At 42.1% G+C, this 25,170-nt stretch overlaps 1 protein-coding gene across 3 annotated transcripts in view; it reads right to left on the reverse strand.

Annotated features, from left to right (window-relative positions):
• The window catches only part of cv-c (RhoGTPase activating protein), a 214,253-nt gene extending 191,207 nt beyond the window's left edge, over positions 1–23,046 (reverse strand). For all 3 annotated transcript variants that reach the window (XM_034316566.2, XM_034316567.2, XM_034316564.2), the window contains exons 1-2: positions 22,284–23,046; positions 976–1,215 (exon numbers count right to left, since the gene is read on the reverse strand). In XM_034316566.2, the coding sequence (XP_034172457.1) occupies positions 976–1,173 (198 nt within the window). In that variant the 5' untranslated portion in view covers positions 1,174–1,215; positions 22,284–23,046. The remainder of the gene's footprint in view (positions 1–975; positions 1,216–22,283) is intronic.
• Positions 23,047–25,170: the final 2,124 nt, after the last annotated feature.

Raw genomic sequence — 25,170 nt, forward strand, 5'->3', positions numbered from 1 at the left:
ATGAGAGAAATTCTGGAAGGCAACCATACCTTAGATTTCTGTTGGATTAAAAGATTCGTCTTTTTTGGAGCAAAGAAGGCTACCAAGAGTCAATACTTAACACGTTGAATGACGTGGGGTTATCGATGACTAATGATGCTCATAAATCAAATAAATCATAATATTTTTAAAAATTGTCAATATTGTTAATGTTATGATAATCAATGCATCACAGATGCATCACAGAGCATTTAAATAATTCTATTTTTAGACCCATGTTACGATGAACGTATTGAAACATTGTAAACAGAGATAAGGTATATCAACACATTCCTCACAAAACATTACAACTTTTTTACTACGACTTTTTAGAATCGTTTTATCAGAAATTTAAAAAAAATGAAGTTAGTAAAAAGTACACTATTACTATGGCATAGGGGAGGCGAAAACTGGCCTGCCCTTTCGGGTGTCATTCAACGCGTTAATTCCTGTGATCGAAGTCTCTAAAACATCTGTACCCGCGGTAGGGAAATACAAAATGAAGAAAAAGAAGGAAAGTATGAGAAAATAAGAAGACGACCAACTGGCCGACGTACCACGAGGTGGACCAGGCGGTTAGGGACGAAACGTGTTTTGGAATCTTGCATGGCGATCATGGCGTCACGTTCAATTTGTTGTGCATGCTCGCCTGTTGGGATCGTTTGAATACCCCTTCGCAACGAGGGAATCGATAAAAAAGATGATCGATCCCTAAATATTGAACCATCTTGCGTCACGTTCGAAACATATTTTGTGCACGAGATGTCATTTTATTAGAAACATTAATTATCTGATAGGTAATTAGCATAATAGGTAATTAGCAGATATTCTAAAAAATGGTAGGGTACCATAAAAAATTTCAAACCAATTTAAAATATCTACTTTTTTGAGCTGCAACATGATGCAAAATGGTGGTATAAAATTAATTATGTAAAATATTTTTAATAAATGACTCACGTTTACTTTGGCGAGGTACAGTTCCAGTTCCTTGTAAGGATCCATCTCCTGTTTACTGTCGTTTAACAGCTTGCCACTTTCATCATTACCTTCCACTATTTTCAACTGATTCACCGTTTTCGAGCTGGATAAACCAGGCGCGACACTTCCTTTCGAGCCATCGACCCTTAGCCCGCCGCTATCTTGCATGCTCTCCATGCTCTGCCGTCACCTTGACCTCACGCGCATTTTCTTCTGCACCTGTAACAGAAGTAACGCACGATCCGTGTGATTCAGTGGCGAAAAGACTGGTAAATAGTTACAAATACGAAGTAACCAGAATCTCTGATAATGCTTGGTTAATTCCGTGACCTCTGAGATCATGCTGTATATCGGGATTACATCATGGCGCCATTTGACGATGGTGTAATGCTCTCGTTTCATGGCCGTTTGTTATCAAAATAACAGAATTATTTTATGAATTGACAAAGTGGGATTCCGGTTAATTCTAGGTATCAGGGTTTTAATTTCAAGCTATTTTATTATCTACAATTTAACACCAGTAAAAGAAGCTGTAAGATTCGCCGTCCGAAGGTTACACATTACCGAAATGACAACCAAAACCAAACGGGAGACCTTAATGATTTACTGAGGTCCTAAAGGATTTCCATCTATTTTAATTCGTATTTGCTCTTCAAAAGAGCCCGTAAATTAATATCATTACGACGGGGTTACAAATTAACGTTTCGAACGACGAATGAGCAGAACAAAAGGTGTTCCGAAGGATACCTACGAGCGAAAGGATTATAATTAGTCCTAGTGTGACTCACTAGCAGCCACGTTGTAGCAGTTCGTATAATCCTGGCATGTCAAACTCTTGAAAAGGGTAAAATGGCCACCTGCGCTTAGTTATGATTGCATTTGGCTAAATTTAGCAGAACCGTTCGCGTTAGTCACCCGAGCTAATTATATTCCGCGGATTAGCCCGCCCGAAACGCGAGAAGGCTAATCTGAAATTACTTGCCACACTCTGTGCCAGTTTTTCCCGTATAAACTACCGTCCCACCATTGTTCTCTAGCTACGGATTGATTAACGTTCTCGCCCATTCTCTTCCTTTATTCTTACCCTGCTTGAATTTCATAACGAGTCGATGCGAATACTCGAAGAAACTTTAGATACCTTCACGAGCGTACGCATGCGAATTTCATAATTATTTCGTAATCATTTCCTGTCGAGAAACTCAGTAAACTGTACGCTGTACAGTTTCGTCCATTTCCTCGAGAAACACCATAGAGCACAGATATGTTCCATAGAACGTTTCCACGTGAACGGGTTAAATGGGTTTTCTCGGGTTCTGGCAGCATTTTAAAGTTCAACGGGCCAACGAGTTTCTATCAGCGGGGCTTGAATCACGATCGAGCCGATCTACAGCAAGATCGTGTATCGATTGTGCCGAGTCAAGTGGGATACTTATAGGACATGATACGAGCGCCGTTTCATTCAACGAGCTCGCCAACAATAAAGTCATGCATGAGAACACGAACCGCTCGCTAGGCGAGGACGTAATATTAGAAAATCGCCGGATGTCTGATCAAGGCACAACCTGCCGGCACCCAATACGTCAGGTGATTTCACAGGTGAACGATGATGCCCGAGTAACGTCATCGTGATCTTACGATCTACACGCCAGAGAATTGCACTTGATACACTCGAACTCTTAATGTGTTTCGTGCCGTGAGAAGTCAAGGTTTAATACTTATCTATTTCAACTTTAATCAATATCAAATAAATTTTGACAAAATTATAATCAGAATTCAATGTATTATATACGACTTCATGTCGTCGTAACAAGATTAAAATTCATTTAAAAGAAATTAGGAAAAAATATAGAAACCATGTATTAAAATCAAATTATAACATTACTCCAATCAGATAATTCGGTGGCGACCGATAAATGTATCATTAAGCTCCGTCGCTCTACCGTGAAATTAATTGATCCAACTTTTAATTAAGCCTAGCCAGTGATCAGAGATAACGGTAATAATATAGTTAGAAAGCGGTCGTTTATAAACAGAAAACGTTTCGACGTGATCGAAGCATAGGTGAAACGCGACGGTGTCTCTCTTTCGTTACGTTCGTGTAAAATTGAGACGTTGAATGATGGAAACTACGTTCTGGATAATTACAAGCCGACACGTGAACGCGCGTCTAAGCGTCGTCCAGGACACCGTCCGCGTACGAAACGATTCCGTAAAATCGTGATTAGATGTGTGTCCATATATCCGCCTGTCTGTCCACGAGGCTCGTTAACCATCTGTGACGGCAACGCGCAACATCGATATTTAATTCATTTTTAGCGGAATAATCGAAACGGTTCGCGTATCGTTCGAACGCGGCGGGTCCGCCTGTTTGCTTTCGTAGACCAGTTTCTCGATCGACGTTGATTTATTAGCGGGAATACGATTAGCGTCTTGGTTTCAACGCGACCATCGTATATTTGTCGCTCCAAGAACGGTGAAAAATAAGAAGAAAAAAAAATTACATTGCCGTCGCGAGCTTTGTGTCACGATTCGAGGCGCCGCTTTGGCGCTTGCTCCGAGACGTTTGTAATTAACACGATCAGTCTACACTTCTGCAATAGCCACCCAGGTGTGAAGCGTGGCGACAACGAAGAGATCACGAGTCAATTGACCGCTAAATGATTTCTTTTAAGTAGATAAAGGTTGCTCGGTGTTAGCCGGTCAGACACGAAGTAGATACGGAATGGTTCGATCAGACAGACATTGCTGCCTGTATGTACATTCGCGATCAGGCTTTCAAGGAAATCCTGCTATGCTCAATAGTGTAGATTCATCTTTAAAAAATTGAAGTGTAAAATTTAAAAAAGATTCAATAATTATTTTTGAAAAAAGTTCTTTAACTTTACTCATTTTTAGAAGCCCCAGGGCAGTGTACCTTTTTAAAGGGTTATACCACTTTGACAAATTAAAGAAGTATCAAATTTTTAAAAATTTTTTGCAGTATTTTTAAATTCATCGAGGTGGTCTAACCCCATAAATCCCGAGCTCATATTAATTCATTCAAGTCAGTCGTTCAAGCTACGTTCGCGACTGGCATTCGATCGAGCCGAGCTATCGATAGCACGAGGCATCGGTGGTATCGTAGTTATTCGCGAGGCATTCTGACGCCCCTCGTCTCCCTATCGCGAGCCACAAATTCTCACGTCCCACGCCGTCTCGGTGACAGGCAGCCAAGCAGGCAAGAACGGTCGTCGACTGGAATTTCACCGACCGACGTGTGTTTTCGTCGGCGGACGAGACGCGCCGAATTAAAACGAGCCACCGCATCACGGATTTTAGCAATTAACGGTATCCCTGTCCTCGCCACGTAATTGCGTTTCCTGCTTTCGGCAATCGGTGTCCTCGATTCAGAAGTATCCGACGTTCTACGAGTTTATAAATGTTCAGGAAATTTCGAAACGCGTAAACATTTGGAGAAGTGTTACACCGTGTCAATTATTGAGATTAATTATTGTTGCATACTAATTGACCCATTTCAAAATATCAAAATTCGACAAGATTTAATGAGATTCTATATGGGTTTGGAGCTTAAGGTCTGCTGATAAATCTTTCATAAAAATTGTGTAATAAAATACTTCCTCCCCGCGTTTGAGTGTAAATTTCACAGCAAACCGTAATTCTGTTAGTGATACCTCTATCATGGCTACTTAAATAGGCGTTCATTGCTGACCTATCGGCAGTCACAAATTCCCACGTCCTACGCCGACATTGTCGAGCAGACAGGCGGTAATTCTACTCGCGATTCCTCTAACTAGCCCGAAGAAGGGGGACAATCTTTCCTCCACAAAGTAGACATTTTTTGGTTTGATAATGCAAAGGCTAGAGTTACCCATTATTTATAGTCACAATAATATTCAAGCCCACTAGTTTTCTCAAAATATTATGTTTTGTTAAGTGAACAACACGTGCAATACTCAAGATATTATCTTTGAAAGCTTTCACTGTGTCAGCGAAACATCCTATAATGAGTGTATCTTATTTTGACGTCACGGTTTTTAATGTTCAAATTGCTTGCCCTCGATTCCCGTACACTCTAAAACCTATTTAAACAATCCTACTCAGGTGATGTTTGAACGATCAGAACGTGCAAAGTGAATTTTTGACTGCGTCATCGCATATTAACACTGAAATATGAAATTTACAGTGATCATCGATGCTGCGACGCGTGTAATATCTAACGCAAGAACTGAGATTCTAACACGAGTAAACACGAGAGGGGCGATGAAATTTTAATAGCCGACAGAAAATCTGTTTTTAGCTCTTTAATTGCACCTCGAACAACTGTTCGTCTATTGTAGAATAAGACAGCACTGTTTCATCTGCATCTGCTCGCGCGATTTACTTGGAGCACTGCCAAAATTTTGACAATAACAACTGACCACTTTCTCTCTTGCTTGGATTCTTATCCTTCGAGAGTGTAACTTATTGCCTGCATCACTTGTAACCATTATATCTACTCATAAGAGTAGCCATGCATCATATTTAATTATTTCATCCACTTCTAGGACTACCAGTGCCAGTCAAAATTTATGAAATCATTTATCAACTCGTACTTAAATATAATTTCTTAACAATTTTATGATGAAATAATTTTACGTCCATCTATTTTCTATCATTCTGTATGCAGAAAGACTTTATTCCATCTACCTATGTCAATAGTCATTAAATCATAAAACATTGTCTGGCACTAATTACTATTCTCCATTAAGAATACATAATCGGCCGACATGTAGAATCGAGTGCAAAGTTCAAGAACCAGTCGTCGCGACGACTGGCGCCTGGAAGAAACGAATTCATCCGTATCTTACAATAAGTTCAAGGAAAATATGAACCCCTTCCCTTATCGGATAGAAACCTATGCTCGTTAATGACAGTGTGAGAAAAATATCTGCCCAGCGTATCGAAACCGGATCATAATGTAACATAGAAAGAAGAATCGTCGAACGGTGGAGAATACATCGCGTACGTGGAACTGCAACGCGTTTCTTATCAACCGGATTTACGATTTCGATTAGCGTGTGCCCAGTTGTGTCCGCCTTCCTGGTGGCGTGCAAGCGCTAAAAACAATTATCGCCGGATGAGCGAGAACGACGGAGGAGGACACCGTTCTTCTGGTTTTCAGGCCGGTTCCAAGCGTCGACGCGGACCCTGCCTTCCGTGCGACGCATTGTGTGCAGTTTATCTTCCCGGCGAACAGCCGTTGAGGCCACCAGGAAAGAGCCACCGACAAGTTACGTAAGGTTAATTGCGGTCGTTCGGCACGCCAGCCTGCTACCCAACCTGCGACAGAGATGCGTGTCTCGCGTGCGTGCATCAATGCCGATCGCTATCATGGGACCTTGCTCGCGAGGACATCGATATTTTGCGCAATCGAATCGCGTGAGAACTTTGGATCGTTCGCGGGAACTATCCCCTTCCATCGACCACTTGAGGTTTACCACCCTCGTGGACGTCGCGCCGGTTTATACTACTTGATGAAACGTGAAAGTATCATTTTTTGGAACATCCGTTAAGAAAAATCTAAGAGTAATTAACCAGCTCCCAAAATATTGAACATCAAATAAAGTTTGAGTAGATGTCTGGATCGATATCAAGAAAACCACAGGGGACAAGTTCGATCAAACTTGCCAACGACTCCGGCGAACTTGATCGTGAAACTTCATAACGCGTTCTTATCGTGAACTCAAAGCGTCTTACCGCAAAGCATCAGTGTGCACGCGAGCATTAAGAACCGGTAAGGCACGCAGTATGCAAAGTTTCGTCGGTGAGGGCGAGTTACCTGAATCGTCGATCAATCACCCACGCAAGAAGGATCGATCGTATCTCCACCGGATAGACTGTCCTCCTCGTTTCTTCCGTCCGAAGGGACAAGTCGAGTTGCAACCGATTCGACAGGTTGGTACACATAAGGCGTGCATCAGAACAGGAGAAAACGGAAGTATGAGAGAGAGGGTAAGATACAGGGGGGACAGGAATCCGCATGACAAGCTTCATCGACCAGTCATGCTTATCGCACACCTTAAGGCTCGTTTGCAAAACAAATTATTAGATGGCGAGTCTGGAGAGACGGGAGAGGAGGACGTACAAAACGCCTTTTCCATATTTATACTAGGCACTGATACAATCGAGCAACACACTCGATTTTTCTTAAAAGTACTATGATAGATAATTAGGTAAGCGGTGCTGGCGCCACGACGTGACAATGATTCGCGGTGGGTATTGTTCTTTCGAGTTTAGTAATACATGTCGACGAATAAACACGCGGGTGGTCCAGATTTCAATTTCCTCTTAAATTTTCCGAGGATAGTAACTGATAGAAATGATACACCCATGCGGGCGGTGTAAAAATTCATTAAACTTCTTTTTCCTCAACTTTCATCACTGGATGATACGACCCTATCATCACGGTTTATCAAGTGTCCGGTCACGCTTCCTGGATGTGGGCTTCAAATGAATTTCCAGATCACACCAGCTGATAAAACGTGTAAAAGTCAACACAGTCGCTTCGTTTACGACGGAAAATAGAAGGATAATAATACGCTTCGGCTTGCGTAACGCACGTCCCTCGTAATCCACGTAAAATGACCGGAAACCACTTAACGCTCGCTTTCGAACGTTCCTGCGTATTGTTGTCACGCTAACTCGCTTTGCACGACACATCGTGTGATAATAAAATTCGATTACGTGCCAGACTTTCATGGCTTCTCAACAGAATATATAGTCGAAACGTCACGTTATCGAGGTACACAGAAATCGAACGCAAAAATATTCGCGTTATGATAATGAATTTTCCAATAATCGAGATTCCACTGTTCAAACACAGACGTATGTATAATAGAAACGATGTTTATGAGCATAAAAGAGCCGCTAATTCTCTTGTCAAGCAAGCAATTTTTCTTAAATAACACGAAACTGTTTCTGTTTGCTGGCTGGATTGCGAGCCTATGTACCCCACTCGGAGAAACTAACGGAATATACCTCGGCGAGAAGAAGCGGAGGCGTCGGGCTCACGCAGTGTCAGCAACACCTTTACGGGTTTAACACTCGTTAAACGTTTGTGTACATTTAGTTGAGTAATGAAAGGTACAACGAGACAGGTACACGGATTGCTTCCATCGCTGGGAGAGCCCGGGACGGCTAGCTGGGCCCCGCGAAACCCGTCAAACTTTGAACTTTATCGATAACCCTCGTCTTCGCCGTTGCAGAATACACCTACGTCTGGAGGAAATTATATTTGACATTTTCATTATCGATGCGTCGAGATGCTAGGCTTCCTAGTAACGCAGGTGTACCTCTTATCGCATGCGTTACACTGATCCTTTCGACGTTTTGAAATTCTTAATAGGAAGCTGTTAACTCGTCAAGCCTTAACCCGTTGCGACTTTGGAGTTGATTAAAAAATTTTTGATTATGATGTTCGTTAGTGTCAATCCTTTGAGTAATGACCATGTGGTGACATCTCCAATCAATTTCTTTTTCATTCAAATACACCTTTATGTAAATCGTGTATCCACGTATATATTTATTTTTTTAACTACATTTTTTTATTCTATTTTGAAGTTTATCAGTGTTCGAGCTAGAGTATCGTAGCCATTGATTAACTAGCCAAAGGAAGACGATTGTGACGGCAAGGTGTCCCGGTGTGGAGCGGCTTTGCGTAGGAATGGATATACCGTGTACCTCTAATTATTGTCGCTATCTCAGCATTTATCATTGGACCGTCAGCAACGGTATGAAGTGGGGAGCGAGGTGCATTTAATTCCAATTAGTCGCCGCGATCCGAAACCAGTTTCGAAACTACCGAGGATCCGTTCGTAAGGAACTATTGCCTCTTATTCTCTTCTCGTGATATCCTTCGCACGCGAGAGATATCGTAGAACCACGCACCGATTACTTCGTTACTCCAGTTGCTCCCTTTTTTTTCACCAGTCATACCTCCACCTATCTTTCCCAACACTGTCGCGGTTATCGTTTCGTAATTTGAATAATTTATGCTAAAGATAAGAACAGACGTTCCGCATTGAAAAGAAAATCCTCTTCGCGTATGATCAGCTGCGACTTCCGACCTACTCCCGCCAGAAAGTATCATTTCAGTGGAATATTCTGCGGAATGGACAGGCAAAAATTCGAGCCTATTTAACGACCATTTTTAATAATCGTGTTGAGGTGCCGTTATACATCGGCAAAGAGATCCTTCTATCCGAACATTAACGACGATGTGGTACTGGTTTACCTTAATACCGATACTTGATTCTTTCAACGTGAGAATCATTCGTATGGACACTAAAGAATAATGATGTACAGTATTGAGCAAAGTAGATTTCCCTAAGGAAAATGGCAAAATCTATTACTGCGGGTGTTTCAGCGAGAACCATTATGATTTTCAAGGTTCCTCGCAGACTCAAATTCAAACAATTATTCTGTGATAATAATTGAAAGCTTATGTTCACTAGAAATAAGCATCATAGCTCTACCGCAAAATTGAAATCTAAAATTACACGAGTGTACATAAAACAGATCCACGTCCTAGTGGCCTACAATACGAAGCCTCGATAGTCGAAACCGCTATGAGTCACGAACCATTTTCTCAATAATATCATCGAAGAAAAACGCCGAGAAAATAACGTGACCGTTCGATCATGGAGACTAAAGTACAAAATACACGAGGGTTTCTTTTCGCGTAGCCGCAGTTTACCGTGCGAATGAAGATTAAACGGTGGACGATGGGGAAAAAGCGGTAAATCCGCAGACTCGACCAGCCTCAACGTTTAAAACGGCGGACGTGGAGCGGGAAGAAAAAGCTCGCGAGGCGGACGTTTGCCAGGTAAAATTCAATCTGCCGCGCGATAACTTGGTACGTACAAGCGAACCCGTCACCGCGTTAATCGGCCCCACGGTGCACTACCTGATCCGTGCCACCTTGCCCCGGGCTGTACGGTGGCTACGAACCGTGCCCGAGCACCACTCGCGATTTACTTCCGTCCGTGGCCCGTAATCATCTCGTCAACTCGAGTAGCGCGATGATAATGACGAGCGGTAATTACAAAGCGCTCGTATCAGCCCGGCGCTAATTAAAGCGTTGGCTCGATCGATCGGAAGAAAATGAATTTCGGTGCTGCGTATTCTTTGTAACAGAAATCTTGCATCGAAATCCGGAAATTTAAAACAAAGTTCCAGATACCTCGCGACACCTGTCGAACTCGCGACCTTTCAATACCGATCATCAGGCGAACTTTTTCCCGGTTCCCCGTAGCTTGTAACTTCCTCGAAGCGTAAAGTAACGCAAAAAGAGGGAACGGCAACTTCTCGCGCTACCTTTTTGCCCGTTGTTCAACGGAATCTCTAATAAAGTCTGAGTCATGTCTGTTGGCTACCGCAACAAGAACTTGGTAAAGCACAAAGAGACTACACACACCGGTGGACGGAACATCTGATCGATCGGTAAAGCGTGACGAAGAATGCCTGAAGGAGAGGATTGTTAATGATCTTGACTCTCTGCCTTTACCTACTCCGGATTCACTGGCTGAGAGTGTTTCGCCGAGTACTCGTTCCTCTTGTCCCGCGAGCAACATTCTTCGGGGAAATACGGAAATTCGCAACACTGTGGTAAAACAATGATTGCGAACGATGACAACGGGTTTCACGAAATTAGTGTAATCGGCTAAGCTCGACCTAACGCGGTTTAAAAGACCTAACGTTCCTCCATTCTCGTCGATTCTATGGAAGACAGAAAGAGAAAGGAAGAGGTTGAAACTGCTCATTCCATAAGAGTTGTTTAGAGCCGTTTAACGGCTGCTAAATACCATCAGCATCTAACGTCCTGGCCAGCCAAGCTCCTTCCAGTTTCTCGTCTCCTTCCATTGAATGTCTTGTAGCGGGTTCCTTGCTGCGAGAGAGAGGTTGCGAGGAGGCCTTGCAAGGTTACCTATCTCTTAGCGAGGTCTACGAACCTCCTTCGAGTTTGCGTCGACATCTAACTAGATTCTAACTGTCGAAACTTTAGCAATCGAATATTCATATTTCTAGAGTTTTTTTCAAGAAAATCCTGAGGAAAATAGGTACACGGCTTACACACGGTTCACAGTAATCAAGGGTTAAGCAAGTACTCGTGTTACTTTCACACGGTTGAAAATTACCGTTTGCATTCTAACAGTACGAGTTCATTAAGAAGGCAAAAATCATAGGTTGAGCAAATGCGTGGCGCGTAATTCGAAACTAATGACAGCGAAGTTCGTGGCAAAAAGGCGTAACTCGACGCGTCGCTAGAAGTGTCGTTAAGTAATTCCCTTCATTAAAATGTTGACACGTTGCGTTACTTATTACGTCTTTATCGTTAATTGAATGTTGTTACGCTGTGCACAGCGTGTAATTATCCCGGCGCACACTTACAGGAATCCGGGATACATTGAAAATGGTGACGGGATCGAGATGATTATACTACCAAGGTTATTATTGGACCACGGACTTATTGTTAGAATTTGCTCTGCGTTCGATCTAAATTTGCCCCTTCGGATTTTAATGAAAGGTTTTAGAGAACCTATAGCTAGCGTTTATGGCGTGATAAGTGTCATTCATTAACGCGAAACTTCCGATTTTTCACAAAGTACGCGTGTAATTTGATAATAAATTCAAGGAACAAGATCTGTAGTTTTAGTTCGAAGAATTGAGCGTTTGAGGAAATCCTTCTGCGACCACAATCGTTGACTAATGGATCAACTATGTCGATTTTTCGCAATCATTATCATTAAGTGATTGTGACACCGAACGTAATTATTGTGATTAGCGAAGACATAAATAACAACGATGCATAGCGAAAGACTGAAGTGTCGAGATTCATTTTATCGAGTGAATAGCTGAGAAATCTCATTCCAATTATCCTCAACGATATATCACCGATCCAATCAATAAGATATCGATAACCTATCGGGCCCACACAGAATATCTCTTCCTCCACGAACCAGAATCAGCGATGGGGTTCAGGAAACTCATGTTTCTCGCGTAATCCCGTAAGAAACGGTTACCCAGCGAGCGAGTAATCCGTCTGTAAAATAAACGGCATAATGCGAAATCAAAATGTTTCAACCGTAGCCCCGTATGCATTGGGGCAATTTAAATAAACGGCACGTCGTCTGAGCCGCAGGAGAATAAGGAAACGGTGGCGTGTCTCGAATCGGATCAGACGCGGTGTTTGTTTAGGCGAGAAGCGATGGGCGACGCGAGAGGATTCATGGGATACCGATGAGCGATGGGGATTTCGCGGCGAAAGACCGAGGTGCCACGATTTAGATTCCAACACGCATACGTCTTTCTCTGGCGAGCATCCTTTAATTAACCGAGCATTGTGCGACGCCGCGGATCACCGAGTCTTTTGTACTTTGACATTCTCATAAAAGTCGATTGACGGCCGAAGGTCCGCGCAATTGCGTGCCCGATCTCGTGTTAACGGAATAAGATCAATGCCGTTTCGTTTGAAATGTCACTCGAGGGGAACGTCAATTACTTTATCGCCCTATCTGGAACGATAATCGGCGAAAGAAAGAAACCACTACTACTATTTCAATGTTAATTCGTGAAAAAATGTGAGCAACAGGACCCTCACGATTGTTACGCCACATGAAATGTCAAATGGTAATGCGATGTTTGCTTGAACCGCCGGTCAAAGGTACCATTAATGCTCTGACTGTGTAATACTTTCTGCTATTTCATAAAGCACATCTGATGATCATTAAACCACCCTGTTCCTGCAGCGAACAAAAAATGAACGAGCTTGTACAGCTGTTAGCAGATAGTAAGGTGACAAAATGACGAGGAGGATCATCTGGTAACGCGTTCGAGTTCCATGTTTTTCCATGGTTCGAGGAATCATCGTGTTCGATCCTCCATGAAATCAACACCCTGCTCTTTGGAGCAGGGTCTTCGACGTACGTCGTCACGTTTCGTACCCTCCTCTCTCTCTCCCTCTGTCTATATGTAAAACAGAGTGTCACGCGAGAAAACACTTGGCAGCCAGAAAGCGACGACGAGCTATCGTCGCAGAAGTCTCGAAGCACTTCGGAACGCGACGTACACGACGCGAATTGCTCGCTGGCTGTTAAGTAAAAGCGACACACGATACGCGGCTAAACGAGAAGATACCCTGAATGGGTTACACTATCCAACCGAGGCAACCGAGCCGCGAACGGAGAGAATGAGAGGCATGAAAAATACAATGAAGGGTGGATCAGTGTGAACCATTTTGCTCGAGAAGAAGCTTGGTGTACCGAGCATAAGGTGCTCTATCCTCTCGCGATCCTCGAGTCGCAGAACTGGTTTTACACGCGGTCGATTTCGATATGTATAAGGACGCGAGACACCGACAGAGCTAGGGACGTAAGAAAACGAAGAAGAGAGAGGAAGATATATCAAGGATCTTTACATGAACGACCGATGCTGCGGTCCTCGCGATCCAGTCATCCTCTATTTGTCTAATTAGAGGCATCGCGAGATTCTCAGAACTCTACGCCGGGAGAAACGATTCTTTTCCTTGTACACGCGTCACGAGAAGAGATCCTCTCTTGGATCATCTTGATGAACTAGGATGTAATTTGCCTGGGACCGTGATCATTTCGAATCTGCGAGGGTCAGTTAACACGTCGATCGCCACGGTAGACGTGCCTAGCAAGACTTTATCTCCTAAATTTCCTTAAAAATTTCTAATTTAAAGAAAATGTGGGTCAGTAACTGGGAAGAAATTGAAATTACATTCCGAATACCTCGATTACTCACGACCAACTTCTTAGTATTCAACTCTAGTAGCTTTATGACTAAGCTAATAAAACGTCGCAATTTTGAGCACAGTTAAGTCACAACGGTTTGCACAGGCAGATAAGATTCTCGACGTTCGAGTGAAAGAATGAGGAACAGTTCCGATGATTACACAGGTAAAACGGGTTTAAAATATACCTATCATAGAAGACGCTAACATAAATCAACCGAAAGTAAAGATAGATTAAAATCGACGATACTCATCGATGCTTTCGTCAGCGTGTTTCTATTAAAGAAATAAAACGCAGGCCCGCGCTTTCTAAATGCAGAGATTGACGTGTTTGACGCGTACTATGATTCACTCGAATGATACCTGGATGGTAGTTCCAGAATATTGATCGAGTAAGAATCAGAGATATTGCTAATACATCGGGTGTCGCAGTGAACTTTCGCAAAATTCCAAATTATAATAGTGATGATATTTAATTAATAATTTTCCATTATTTTCTTTTAATCATCGAATAATTCCCCAAAATTCGACACAGTGCAATTTGGTTTATCACGAGTATGTTATCACGAGTATCTATTATTAAATCTGAGTTAACAATCGGGTTCAATGACACGGAAGAAAAATTTTATCAAAGCGTGGAAGTTTTAATATCACGTTCCAGAAGTTGAACGATTCTGAAAACACAGGATGTGTTATCTAGCGTGATCCACATTCGCTTCCTATTCCGAATTCGAATACCGAAATGCCGGAGTATCGTCTACTTTATCAAAGGAAGACTACCCACACCTTCTAAACTACTTGAATTTCCGGTTGTTTGCGAGCAACGTTTATAATAATCTTTTTGCAATTATCTGTTGATTTCCCTTTGTCCTCTTTTGCTTAATTTCACGCACGACTGCCGTGGAAAACTTTCGTTCAACCGCGATGACAATGGCCCTTGATCTTAATTGCTCGTAATTGCTTTCAATTTCCTTCAAAATTGCTGCTGCGATCAGCTCGTCAAACCGAGAGACACGATCGAGAGTCCCGAGAACTCTTTAAAACTTATTCCAAACGACCTACATCAACATTTTATTTTTATTTTCTGAAACAACGAGGAACAGTGGAAATACAAAAACGTGAGGCTGTTCATTGAATACGTATCAAAGCGATACTTCCAAGCAACTGAATGGAGCTAGTTAATCGTTGAGCTTTGTCTAGCGAAAGTAAGAGTGCGTCGGAAATCATAAGCGATCGTGCCCTAAAGGGAGCGACATTTACGTGTCCCACGAATCGTTGTCTCGATTTTGCAAGAGCCACGCGAGCTACGAACGAGCTCGTCGAACGAAACTCGTTCGGCTATGTAATTCCACGTGAAAGTAGTAGACACGTCGGGCATAATTTTAAAGGCGCGTGTTACCGCGCGCATTTCGCGTACGATGATGAAGTACCCTTTCCGCGTCCCGCGGTCGAACGTTTCGCGATGTCGAAATCGCCCTGCGAAAAAAGAAAAATTGTAACGGGACCGAAACCGTGTCCCGTTTCGCTTTGAAAAACGAATATGATTCACGAGAAAGCGTATCGCGGTTCCGAGGGTAAAAGTTAACTGACAATTTCGTCTGGCTATAAGTCATCGAGTTAGAGGCTGAATATGAACTTTGAGCTATTAGCTATCGAGTGCTACAGATAACAGAGACAATTTTGTAATTTTCTATCTGTGATTGAATTTGCCCTATCAGGTAGGACAATTGTATACAAGCTGATAATCATGAAAAGTTGTAAGGTGTTTTTATTCTTAGCATAGGTAGCTGAAATGAATGATGATTATAGCTTTAATTACCTCTATGATAATTTCACCACAGATTATTAAAATTGCAAGTAATTTGCTATTCTCACCAAAAATAATACGAGTAATCCTAACAAGTGTTATACCCTATCATCGAATCTATAAAATTCAGTGTGTAATTACTTTAGTACAAGGTGTGCTTTCGAATCCTCAACATTTTAATGACTAATGTTCCCATGTAACTGTACTACGATTCCTAAGATACATTTGAAAACTTTCCTCTGTCATTGGATCGCAAACTGATATCTTTCGATCCGAACGATAAGCCTGAGTTATTACCGTTTCTTAATAAGAAACATCATATCGCCGCAACTATTAGTATCTTTCATGTTGCTCCAAAAAATAAGAGGAGAAAAAAATAAAGAAGAACAGTGACAACGACAAGCCGATACGAAACTCTTGTTGCTCGACGATGCTCGTTAATTTTGCATCGTTTTAGTCATTGTTTCTTGTGCGATCCGCGAACAGTCTAGCTTCCTACATAGTGCCAGCCTTTATTAACAGCGAATGCTTCTCAAATAATAAATTACTTCGTCCAACTGACGTGTATGTACATTCAGATGCGCCGCGTGCCTTCTTCTTTGTCGATAAACCTATCAGTCGAGCGAAGAATTTACAACATATTTAAACCTCGTACCGTAAGCCGCTTGTTACATAGGTAGACGAAAAAAAAAAGAAAGAAAGGGAATAGAAAAAGTATTGAAAGCAAACGGCTCGGTGCGAGCACGAGGCTAACGCGTGCGTTATAAACATTGAAATGCAAAAGCGGTGAAACGACGAACGAGCGCTGCATCGCGGATATAAGCGATTCGGAGTCGTCACACGTTCCTTAAATATTGTTACGCAATAAAGAGAAGAGATAACGATTAAAAATTCCTTGACGATACTTTGATGATTTTTCTTTTCTTTTTTTTTTATTTTCGAAGAAAAATAAAATTGAACGCACAGAAGCGTTATTAGAGGCGCGCATGAATTTTCGATCGGATAATATAGATGCATCGCTACCAACGGGGAAGCGCATTGATGTCAAGCGAATAAAGGCCGGGTTGCACATAAATATTTCATACATCGTACTGCTAGATATACAGATGTCTGCGGCCGCACGATAAACCATTGAAAGATAGACGGTGGAGAATGCGCTTAACCGTTCCCCGCGTCAGTCATCGTCAATGTTGTTCCATAAAAATGACCGGACGTTTGATTTTTGCAAGCTGCACGCTCGCTGGAACGCGGCACGACGTTGCATATGAAATGTCGATTCGATATCCTATACAACCGGCGATGTAATCAATCATTTTTATGCTAAGTCGAACAAGGAAATGCTCGGACTCGATTTCCATCAAATCTTCAATCGATTTTAAGCGGGCTATGATTATTTATGACATTCGTTTTGCATAAAAAATGATTAGCCACCTAATATCTTAATTTGCAAACAATAGGACACAGTTTGATCCAAACAGAAGCTTACGTAATTTCGTTCCCATTATTCGATTAGAAAATCATTTTCTTTCCATTTGTTTAATAATTTAGAGAATGGAAATGTGAAATCCTCTCGATTTTCTATCCACGTTTTCCTCGCCGGTTCCACGAACCTTTACCAGCAGAATCGACCGCATATTCAGCCATGATTTACACCTCACATTTATGATGCAACGTAAAATCGCGTAAAACTTTTCACCAACCGGAGAACGTACCAGCCAGAAGCGGTTGAAACGTCTTTTACTCTATTCGACGTCTGCTTCCTCTCTTTCCGGCTCGTTGCCTTTGCTCGCGCGAGTTACTCCTCTCCAGAATGCTTGTGTACGTCTCGCAACGTGATATATGAAATATTTACGCGCGATCCGGACTTTATTCCTTCGACCCGGACGTCTAGAGAGGCGGTGATAACGCGTCCTATCACGGAAACCGAGAGATTAACCGGAACTTCGGTTCATCGATTTTTTACCGTAAAATCGAACACCATTTCCTCCTACCGTTACAAAGGAATCGATTTCGAATAAAATATTAACATTCTGATGATCGATTATTAACCATTGCCACACCGTTGAAGAATGCAATTAAAAATTATAATTCAGTAAGCTATGACGATTTACTGGTAACAGAATTCCTATCAATCAATCAATCATTCCATGAATTATTGGCTAGAATTTATAAATCCAAGAACATCGAATAGTTTCTACCTCTCGGACAGCATCAACATTGCTGCAAGATACTAGCACGCAGCGAAAGACTTCCTGTTGCAATTAGTGGCCGCGCATGAATCGCGAGGAATCATGTTCACTGCAATTATGAATCAGCAAATACTACGTATAGTTTCACCGCGTTTCATTAGTACACTCCAGGCATGATGCCTCCACAATTCTAAATCACGAAATGCAGCTTCTGTTCCCTGATACGTCTGTTTGCTTTAAAGGCGGCCGGGTCTCGCACAGAAGTCGCCGAACGAGTACATATCCAACGAACGGTGAAACGTAGCGAACAATGCTCGTTCACGTTGCAAAAGGCGTTCGCCTTATCAATTCCGTACCGTACATTATTTCCACCCGACCGGGGATAAATAGTCGATTGTCATCGACACGCGGTGCACATGTAATTGGTTCGGTTTTAGATCGAATTCGTAGTAACTTACGATTGGGATAATAGCTGGCGACTACCGTTGTCGCCGTTTCTGATCTACCGAACGTAAGTCAGAGAAATTGGTAAGAGGTAAGAACCTCTATGGGGTACGCGGAATATTTGCATGGAAAAGCTAGTCAAAAGTCTACCAGGAAGAATCGGTCGGTTTCTTAGCTATCGAGTTTTGCTGTTTTGTTTTTCAACTAGGTCGTACATAAAGACGAAGGAAATGACCAGTGTTCTCAGAAATACGCTGTACACCTTAGAGAATGTATTCGTGTAACAGAGAACGTTGAATTGTACAGCAAAAATGTGTGAATTTTATAATTACTGAATTGGAAAAATCGTGCAAGTCATGCTAATTAGTTGGAATCTTGTAATTGCCTCTATAAGAGGGACTTAAGAATATAAATGAACTCAACGAGACGATAAATCAACTTTTCTATGTCTCTGCTCTCCACAACGAAAGAACGAAAGCGTTAACGCGTGACAATGATGTAAAACACCATGGAGCTCGGAACGGAGCTCGAAAGGTTCTGTAAACACGATCATTGCTTCCGGTAGGGTCCGCTGCGACTGCAGCGTGAAACAGAAACACCAAAGAGGCGTAATCTTCTTCAGAGGACAAGCGACATATGTTGTCCACGTGGTCCTTTGAAAGAACTCGGTTGCTCTAACCACGTACCATTAGAACAGTTAAACAAATGATAGAAAATCGTGTAGTTTCGAACGATTCCCACAATAGCGAATGTTCCAATAATCTGTGAACATTTGAACGACCTAACGCGATACACGCTAAAACGGTGAGCAAACGAAAGGAAATTAGAATACGATTTATCTACAGACAGGATATCGTTTGCTTTCCTATCAGCATCGACGACCATTTCCGAAAAGGGAAAAATGTGTAGGAAAATCGAAGTCGCAATCTTATCAACGTCGACGGCAGACTCGAGTTTTAGTCGCACGACAAACACGAGTATCTGTGTGACTCGACCGTCTCGAAAACACACGCGCATTATGTTTATTCGGAGGTGATAAATGTCCGACCGCCATTCACAAGTCGCTGGACTGTCGATCGCGCCGGAAACATCACGTAAGAACGATTTATGGCCGAAGAAATACTTTCGTGATCCCATCCGCGGTAGCCCGCACGTGTTCTCCATAAGAATTCGATCGAGTCTGGAGACCCGCTACTTTAACGCGTGTTTCTCGCTCTGACAGTTCCCTCTTTGCATAAATATTTACCAAAATTTAATATCAGAATAGATACGACACTTGTTTCTCTCATAATTAAATATTTTTAAAGGAAATTGTATGAATTTTGTGAATTGCATTTTATGGAGCAAGACTCTGTTTGTTCGATCTTATGTTTTGACAATTTTATATATGCTTCGTTTACTTATAGTTTATAGTTTGCTTTATCAGCTCGGTTATATATCGTGTCTATCTTGGAGCACTGAATGACTGACTATACAACAGAGATAAATCCTTCGTCTGTGCGCTCTTATTTACAATCGCCTCGAGTCTATCTTGCGAAACGTCTTCGGAAGGTTTCTGCGATTAGGCTGTACTTAAATGTATCTCTACTTCCTTGTCGTGTATTTAAACATCGAAGAATTTCCTATTTACTGTCGTGGAGACCAGTGATGACTGGCGCCTCAATATCATCAAATTAATTCCCAAAGTGAGAAATATACAATTACATTTTTAAAAAATAAAGATTATTGTAAAATTTTTAAAATGCCTCCACCTAGACAAGGCTTAAATCTATAACAAGATATTCTTCTACTCGGTTTCAAGAAGAAGGACCTTAGGAATTCGAAGAAAATAACAGCCATTCGTCCCTTTGACCACAAAATCCTGACCCTAGGCCTGCCTTCGAATTCCCAGAAATGTCCCATGAACCAAACTCGCGTAAAGTTTCAACTAGTTTCGCAATTTCAATTTCAAGGCAGTCCCTTTTTCGACACCGTAACAATAGATTCTATGGAGTGCACCATGACGAAACAACGCGGTCTATCGTCGATTAAAAGCCAGGCACGTTCGCAGAATTTGCTCATCAGCATCGCGTGTGATTCGACTCGCAGAAAATAACTTGCTCTCCCGCCTCGATGCATCGTCCTCCTAACGCTCTATTGTCACAGACGGTGGACATTTCAGTTTTGTAATCATACAGATGATTGTTCTAGCAATTCTTCTCGTGATCGTGCGAGGAATATACCCCGGAATACTTTACTGTATCGAGCTCAAAATGTTTGATTGATCACGATAAATAGCGATAAATGACGCGGAAAGTGATACCAACAGACTAGCCTCGATTTCAATAGCTCGTTAAACTATGGAATCATAGACGAAGCATTGTTATTTTTCTTTAATTTCAATATTGATATTTGATAAGATTCAAAGCGTTTGCTAAATTATTTGAAAAAATTCACTAATGGCAATCTTCAAAAACAAATATGCTAATTTTTCGAAGCACGTCCAGTCGGAGACGAAGATTGTTTACGCAGGAAACTGGGGATCAAAATTAACGCATACAGGTCTAATCGTCTGGGAATTCCTCGAGGATGATGATCCTCAATGATGTCATTGCAACATTGAGCAGAATCGTAATCAGGATTTCGCCTTCGAGAATCACGCATACTCGCCGAGCGAGTCGTCAGATAGATACCGATCGGTAGTTCGATAAATCGAACGATTACGAACCACTACTACCGTTTGTCGTTGGTGAACATAGTGCAGCAGTATAGTTACGAGTACCTTCGACTTGTTTAGAAGCGACTATCGACGAATCGTATAAAAACAACGCGATATCTTTGAAAATTACTAATTTTGTTTTGGAGTTATTTCGTCAACAGACTGGGCGCGACTCTTCTTATCGAACGCAGCGATAATATATTACAAATCAGATCCTGTATTGCATTTTGCATTTGTTTTATGATTATGTGTCCACGAGATAGTAAATCAAAGTCAACAAGTATTCAGTAATCAGTTCTGAAGAAGTGCAAAAGCGGAAATGTCGACGAAGGTTGCGTGTAATCAGTTCGGATATTTTGTATGATTCATAGCCCGATTAAAGGGAATCATGATTATTTATTCAGAAAGTTATCTATCAATATTGGAGTATTCGATTGATATGATAATCATTGATATCTGATTCGCAATAATATTACTGTTGGGAGGAACATTATTCATTTTACTAATGAGCAATTATATCATGTTGTAAATTATAACACTGATTTTATCGTCGTAGTTGTATGCATATAATGCTAATGTCAAATGATAGTAGAATCAGTGATAAGAACGGTATAGTAATCGTTGTCTAGATAGCAATCTCAAGTAACGTTGAATATAGAAGATAAATAACATTGAAATTTCAACATAAAATAGTTCAAAGGTAATTTAAGAAAAACTATTCAAAACCTTCGGATAAATTGATAATCTAGATTAGGTCTGGGTTAGGTCAATAAGATTATCAATGTCACTTTCGACATTAAACAGAAACCAAGTTTGACAGGTCGACGAGCACACACGTAAAACGTGTAAGCCTCTCGAATCGTTTGATAAAAGGCGTCTCACGGTAAACAAATATTATCCTCTTTTCAATTTCTCTTAATCAACGTCAAAACACATGACGTTCATTGATTATTATGAATTTTTCAAACTGGTCAACCGTTCTTAATTATTCGAACAAAATAATCAACAAATTGAAAGTCAACATTAATTAACATCAATATTAATTAAGGAACATGAACATTCGTCAATAAACAAAAATAATATTAATAATACTAATTGAACGTGGTCCGCGGTGAACGTATTAATAAATGATAGTAAGAATCAATACAAGTGTTTCGATTAACAGTGTTTGAATTTGGCGCGTAAATTACTTGCAAGGGTGCGCGCATGCGCAGTTCAGAAAGTTAACTAACCAAGCGTCACTTGTAAGACGACCGTTGCTTGTTTCGATAAACGTGATTATTCGAATAATTACGAAAGGTTTTTACGTTAGAAGTAAGAATTACGTTAAAAGAGATCAAGGAGAGTTGTATTTACCTGGAATTTTCGTGCAGACAGGTCTGCCAGTCAGAAGCACGGCATCGACAAGAGGACGACATGCATCCACGTGTTCAGCAAGGTAAGCTCCACTTGTACAAACGCAGCTCGAGACACGCTATAATATGCCACCCACCGTGTGCCCCACGACCACGAACACCAAATAACCACGATTTTTCACCGAAAAAAGAAGCACCGTAACGAACTTGTCCACGAGACACCGGTACGTAGCGCGGAATTCGAAATATTGCCTGAAGTGGCGCTGCTGCTGCGCGTGGCGTTCTACGTCACACTTTACAAACTCGCGTCACCGGGTTCGACGTTAATTCGTTCACTCGCGTTTCAATCACAATACCTTTCGCGATAGTACACACTTAGAAGTGAGAAAGTTTACCGATAAAGTCGTGTTTGTTGTCAGATCATCGAACGTTGGTGGTATCCTTGCTGCTTCAAAACAGTGTCTTCTACACAAGAGCTTCTGTGAACGACAACGTTTGTCCCTGCAGCTGTTCGAGGCCCCCCACAAGGTCGACGATCCTTCAGGCACGTCTATCGGTAAGTGCATTTAATCCAATAAGTTATATTTACACTGTAAACGAATTGACAAGTTCGAAACGGGATAAAAAGAATTTACGCGAAACGCTGTGCGCCATGAGAACGAACTCTCAAACGAACCGTCTGGCACGATCGCCGCGGCGACACTGAGAAACGACGACGACGTTCAGCACTGCTTACTGCTCGCTCGGCACGCTACTACTACGCGGCAGGCGGCAAGCCGACCATACGAGAGCTCTACCCTTCTCTCTATCTCTTTCTCCTCTTCCATATTTCCCTTATATCCTTCCTTCTCCACGCGTTTTCTCCGTCCCTTTTCTGCCGTTCCTCCTCTTTCCTGCTTTTTACTCTTTCCGTTCGTTTCTCCTTTTTCTCGCTGCTTTTCTTAGCCCCTAACCAACCCCTTCCTCTTCGCCTTACTGTATTTGTTACTTTTTACAGTTTTTATCATTTTTCTTTCTCCGATCTTTTTGCAACAACGGTTCTCCGCTTCCTTCCGCCGGTTCTCGTGTTTTCTCTCTTCCTTCTCTCCCTTTTGCATTTTTTCCTCTCGCTCCCGCGACCTATCTCTCTCCCACGCTCCCTTATCTGTGTTCTTATCCGGCTATTCCTTTCTCGATCCGTTCTGCACTCTCCGCTTCTCTCACGCTACCTGGGAGAGACGAGGAGCTGCCAAAGCAACGACCAACCGCCGACTCGGGCGGGTACTCGTCAATGCGATACGTGCATATGCGTCCCTCGTTCCACTCGCCTCGTGGTTGTTTCGTTGTGCACGCATAAACACCCGCGTCGACGCTACCGACGTATTAGTGTACGATGCAATGCGAGCGTGGGTGAGCACCCAACGGAGGAGGCGCCGCTTTTCGGCACCGAAATATTTTCACGAGAATACGTTTTCGTAGAGCTAGCACCGAAGCTTTGGTTGTTTATGCTTCCAGTCGAACCTGATACTTGCCCTTTCAAGTATTTGGCGTTCCGACCGTGGAATGCCTGAAGGTTGACGAACCGAACAATCCGATATTTACCTGACATTTTCACCCTGTGTTTGAACAAATAAGACAATCGATTGAGCTGTCATCTGTTTGGTATTGATGATCTTAAGTGTTTACCACAGGATGGTTGTCAGGAACGTTTCATTACATGGGTTGTCCTTTGCAATTAATGGCGAGTTCTGTATTAAAAGTCAACTTTAATTGCATAATTGCATCTATCGTGCGATTCATTGTTTAGATTCTAAAGTGTACTATGCAATACGCAAAGCGTGACCGGTGAAAATATTTGAGCAACGCAGTCCAGTAAATCGGCGAACCGCAATTAAAACCGTATCCTTCGCATCCCAGAGATAAGGCGAAATAGCTTAAAAGGGAACAGTATTTCCCGACATGGAGAGTCCGCATAGTCTCGGAAAATTTATCGTATCGCGGCCGATCGGCGGAATGCAAGGATGTTGGTGGCACCGTTGCGATACAGTGTTTCGTCCTCCAATCCTACAAGCCTCTGTCCTTGGAACCGGGAATCCTGGGGCATTAATTTCGTCGTAGATGTATCATACGAAGGAACACACGTCTTCCACGGTCTCAGCTGTTTCCTACGGACGTTGTATACCGTCCGCACACGGATACACGTCTTTTCCTATCTCGAGTGAATAGGCTCCGGCACCGTGTCGCCTCACGGTCTACCACACCAACGGGTTCCCGCCTTGCAATCCACGATGTTTCGTAGGCGAAACACGAGGTCACGGGACTCGGGTAGCTTTAGTTCAACCTGTGTTGGTGCTAATAGCTCGTGGCTCGCGTTTGCTTGGCTGATTTCGATTTAACTGGCCAATGAACCGAACTTTGAATACATTTTCTAAATAGCTCTCTATTGTCTATGATAATGATCCAACATCGAATGGTTCGAATTAACCACGCGAACGATCTTTGTGTGCTAAACTTGATTGCTACCTTGGAACAAAGTCCTCTGTCTTCTTATTTATTATCAATAGGGATAGGAAAGTAATTGTTCGAAGTCTCTCGAAAAGCATTTGTTTCGTGTTTGGCTAATTGGATTTTATCATAGCCATTGAATATTCCATGAATCATTGCCTGTCTGTACAAGTGGTTCAACATGGAACATATGCTTTACCCCTCGAGGTTTCATAGAAATCAATGTCTGATACCTCAAGCGATTCTCCTGGAACGTTTCGGTGGTTCAATGAAAGGTGCTCCGATTAATCGTACAAGAATTAATGGCACGTGTTATTTGCGTGTGGTCCTAGCGCCACTTGACGATCATGAAAAGCACGTCAGATTTCGGCCCACTTCAAGGACCCTCGAGGCGGTCTACTTGG

The sequence above is a fragment of the Osmia lignaria genome, chromosome 16 (assembly GCF_051020975.1).
Source record: "Osmia lignaria lignaria isolate PbOS001 chromosome 16, iyOsmLign1, whole genome shotgun sequence".
In the NCBI taxonomy this organism is placed as follows: Eukaryota; Metazoa; Arthropoda; class Insecta; order Hymenoptera; family Megachilidae; genus Osmia; species Osmia lignaria.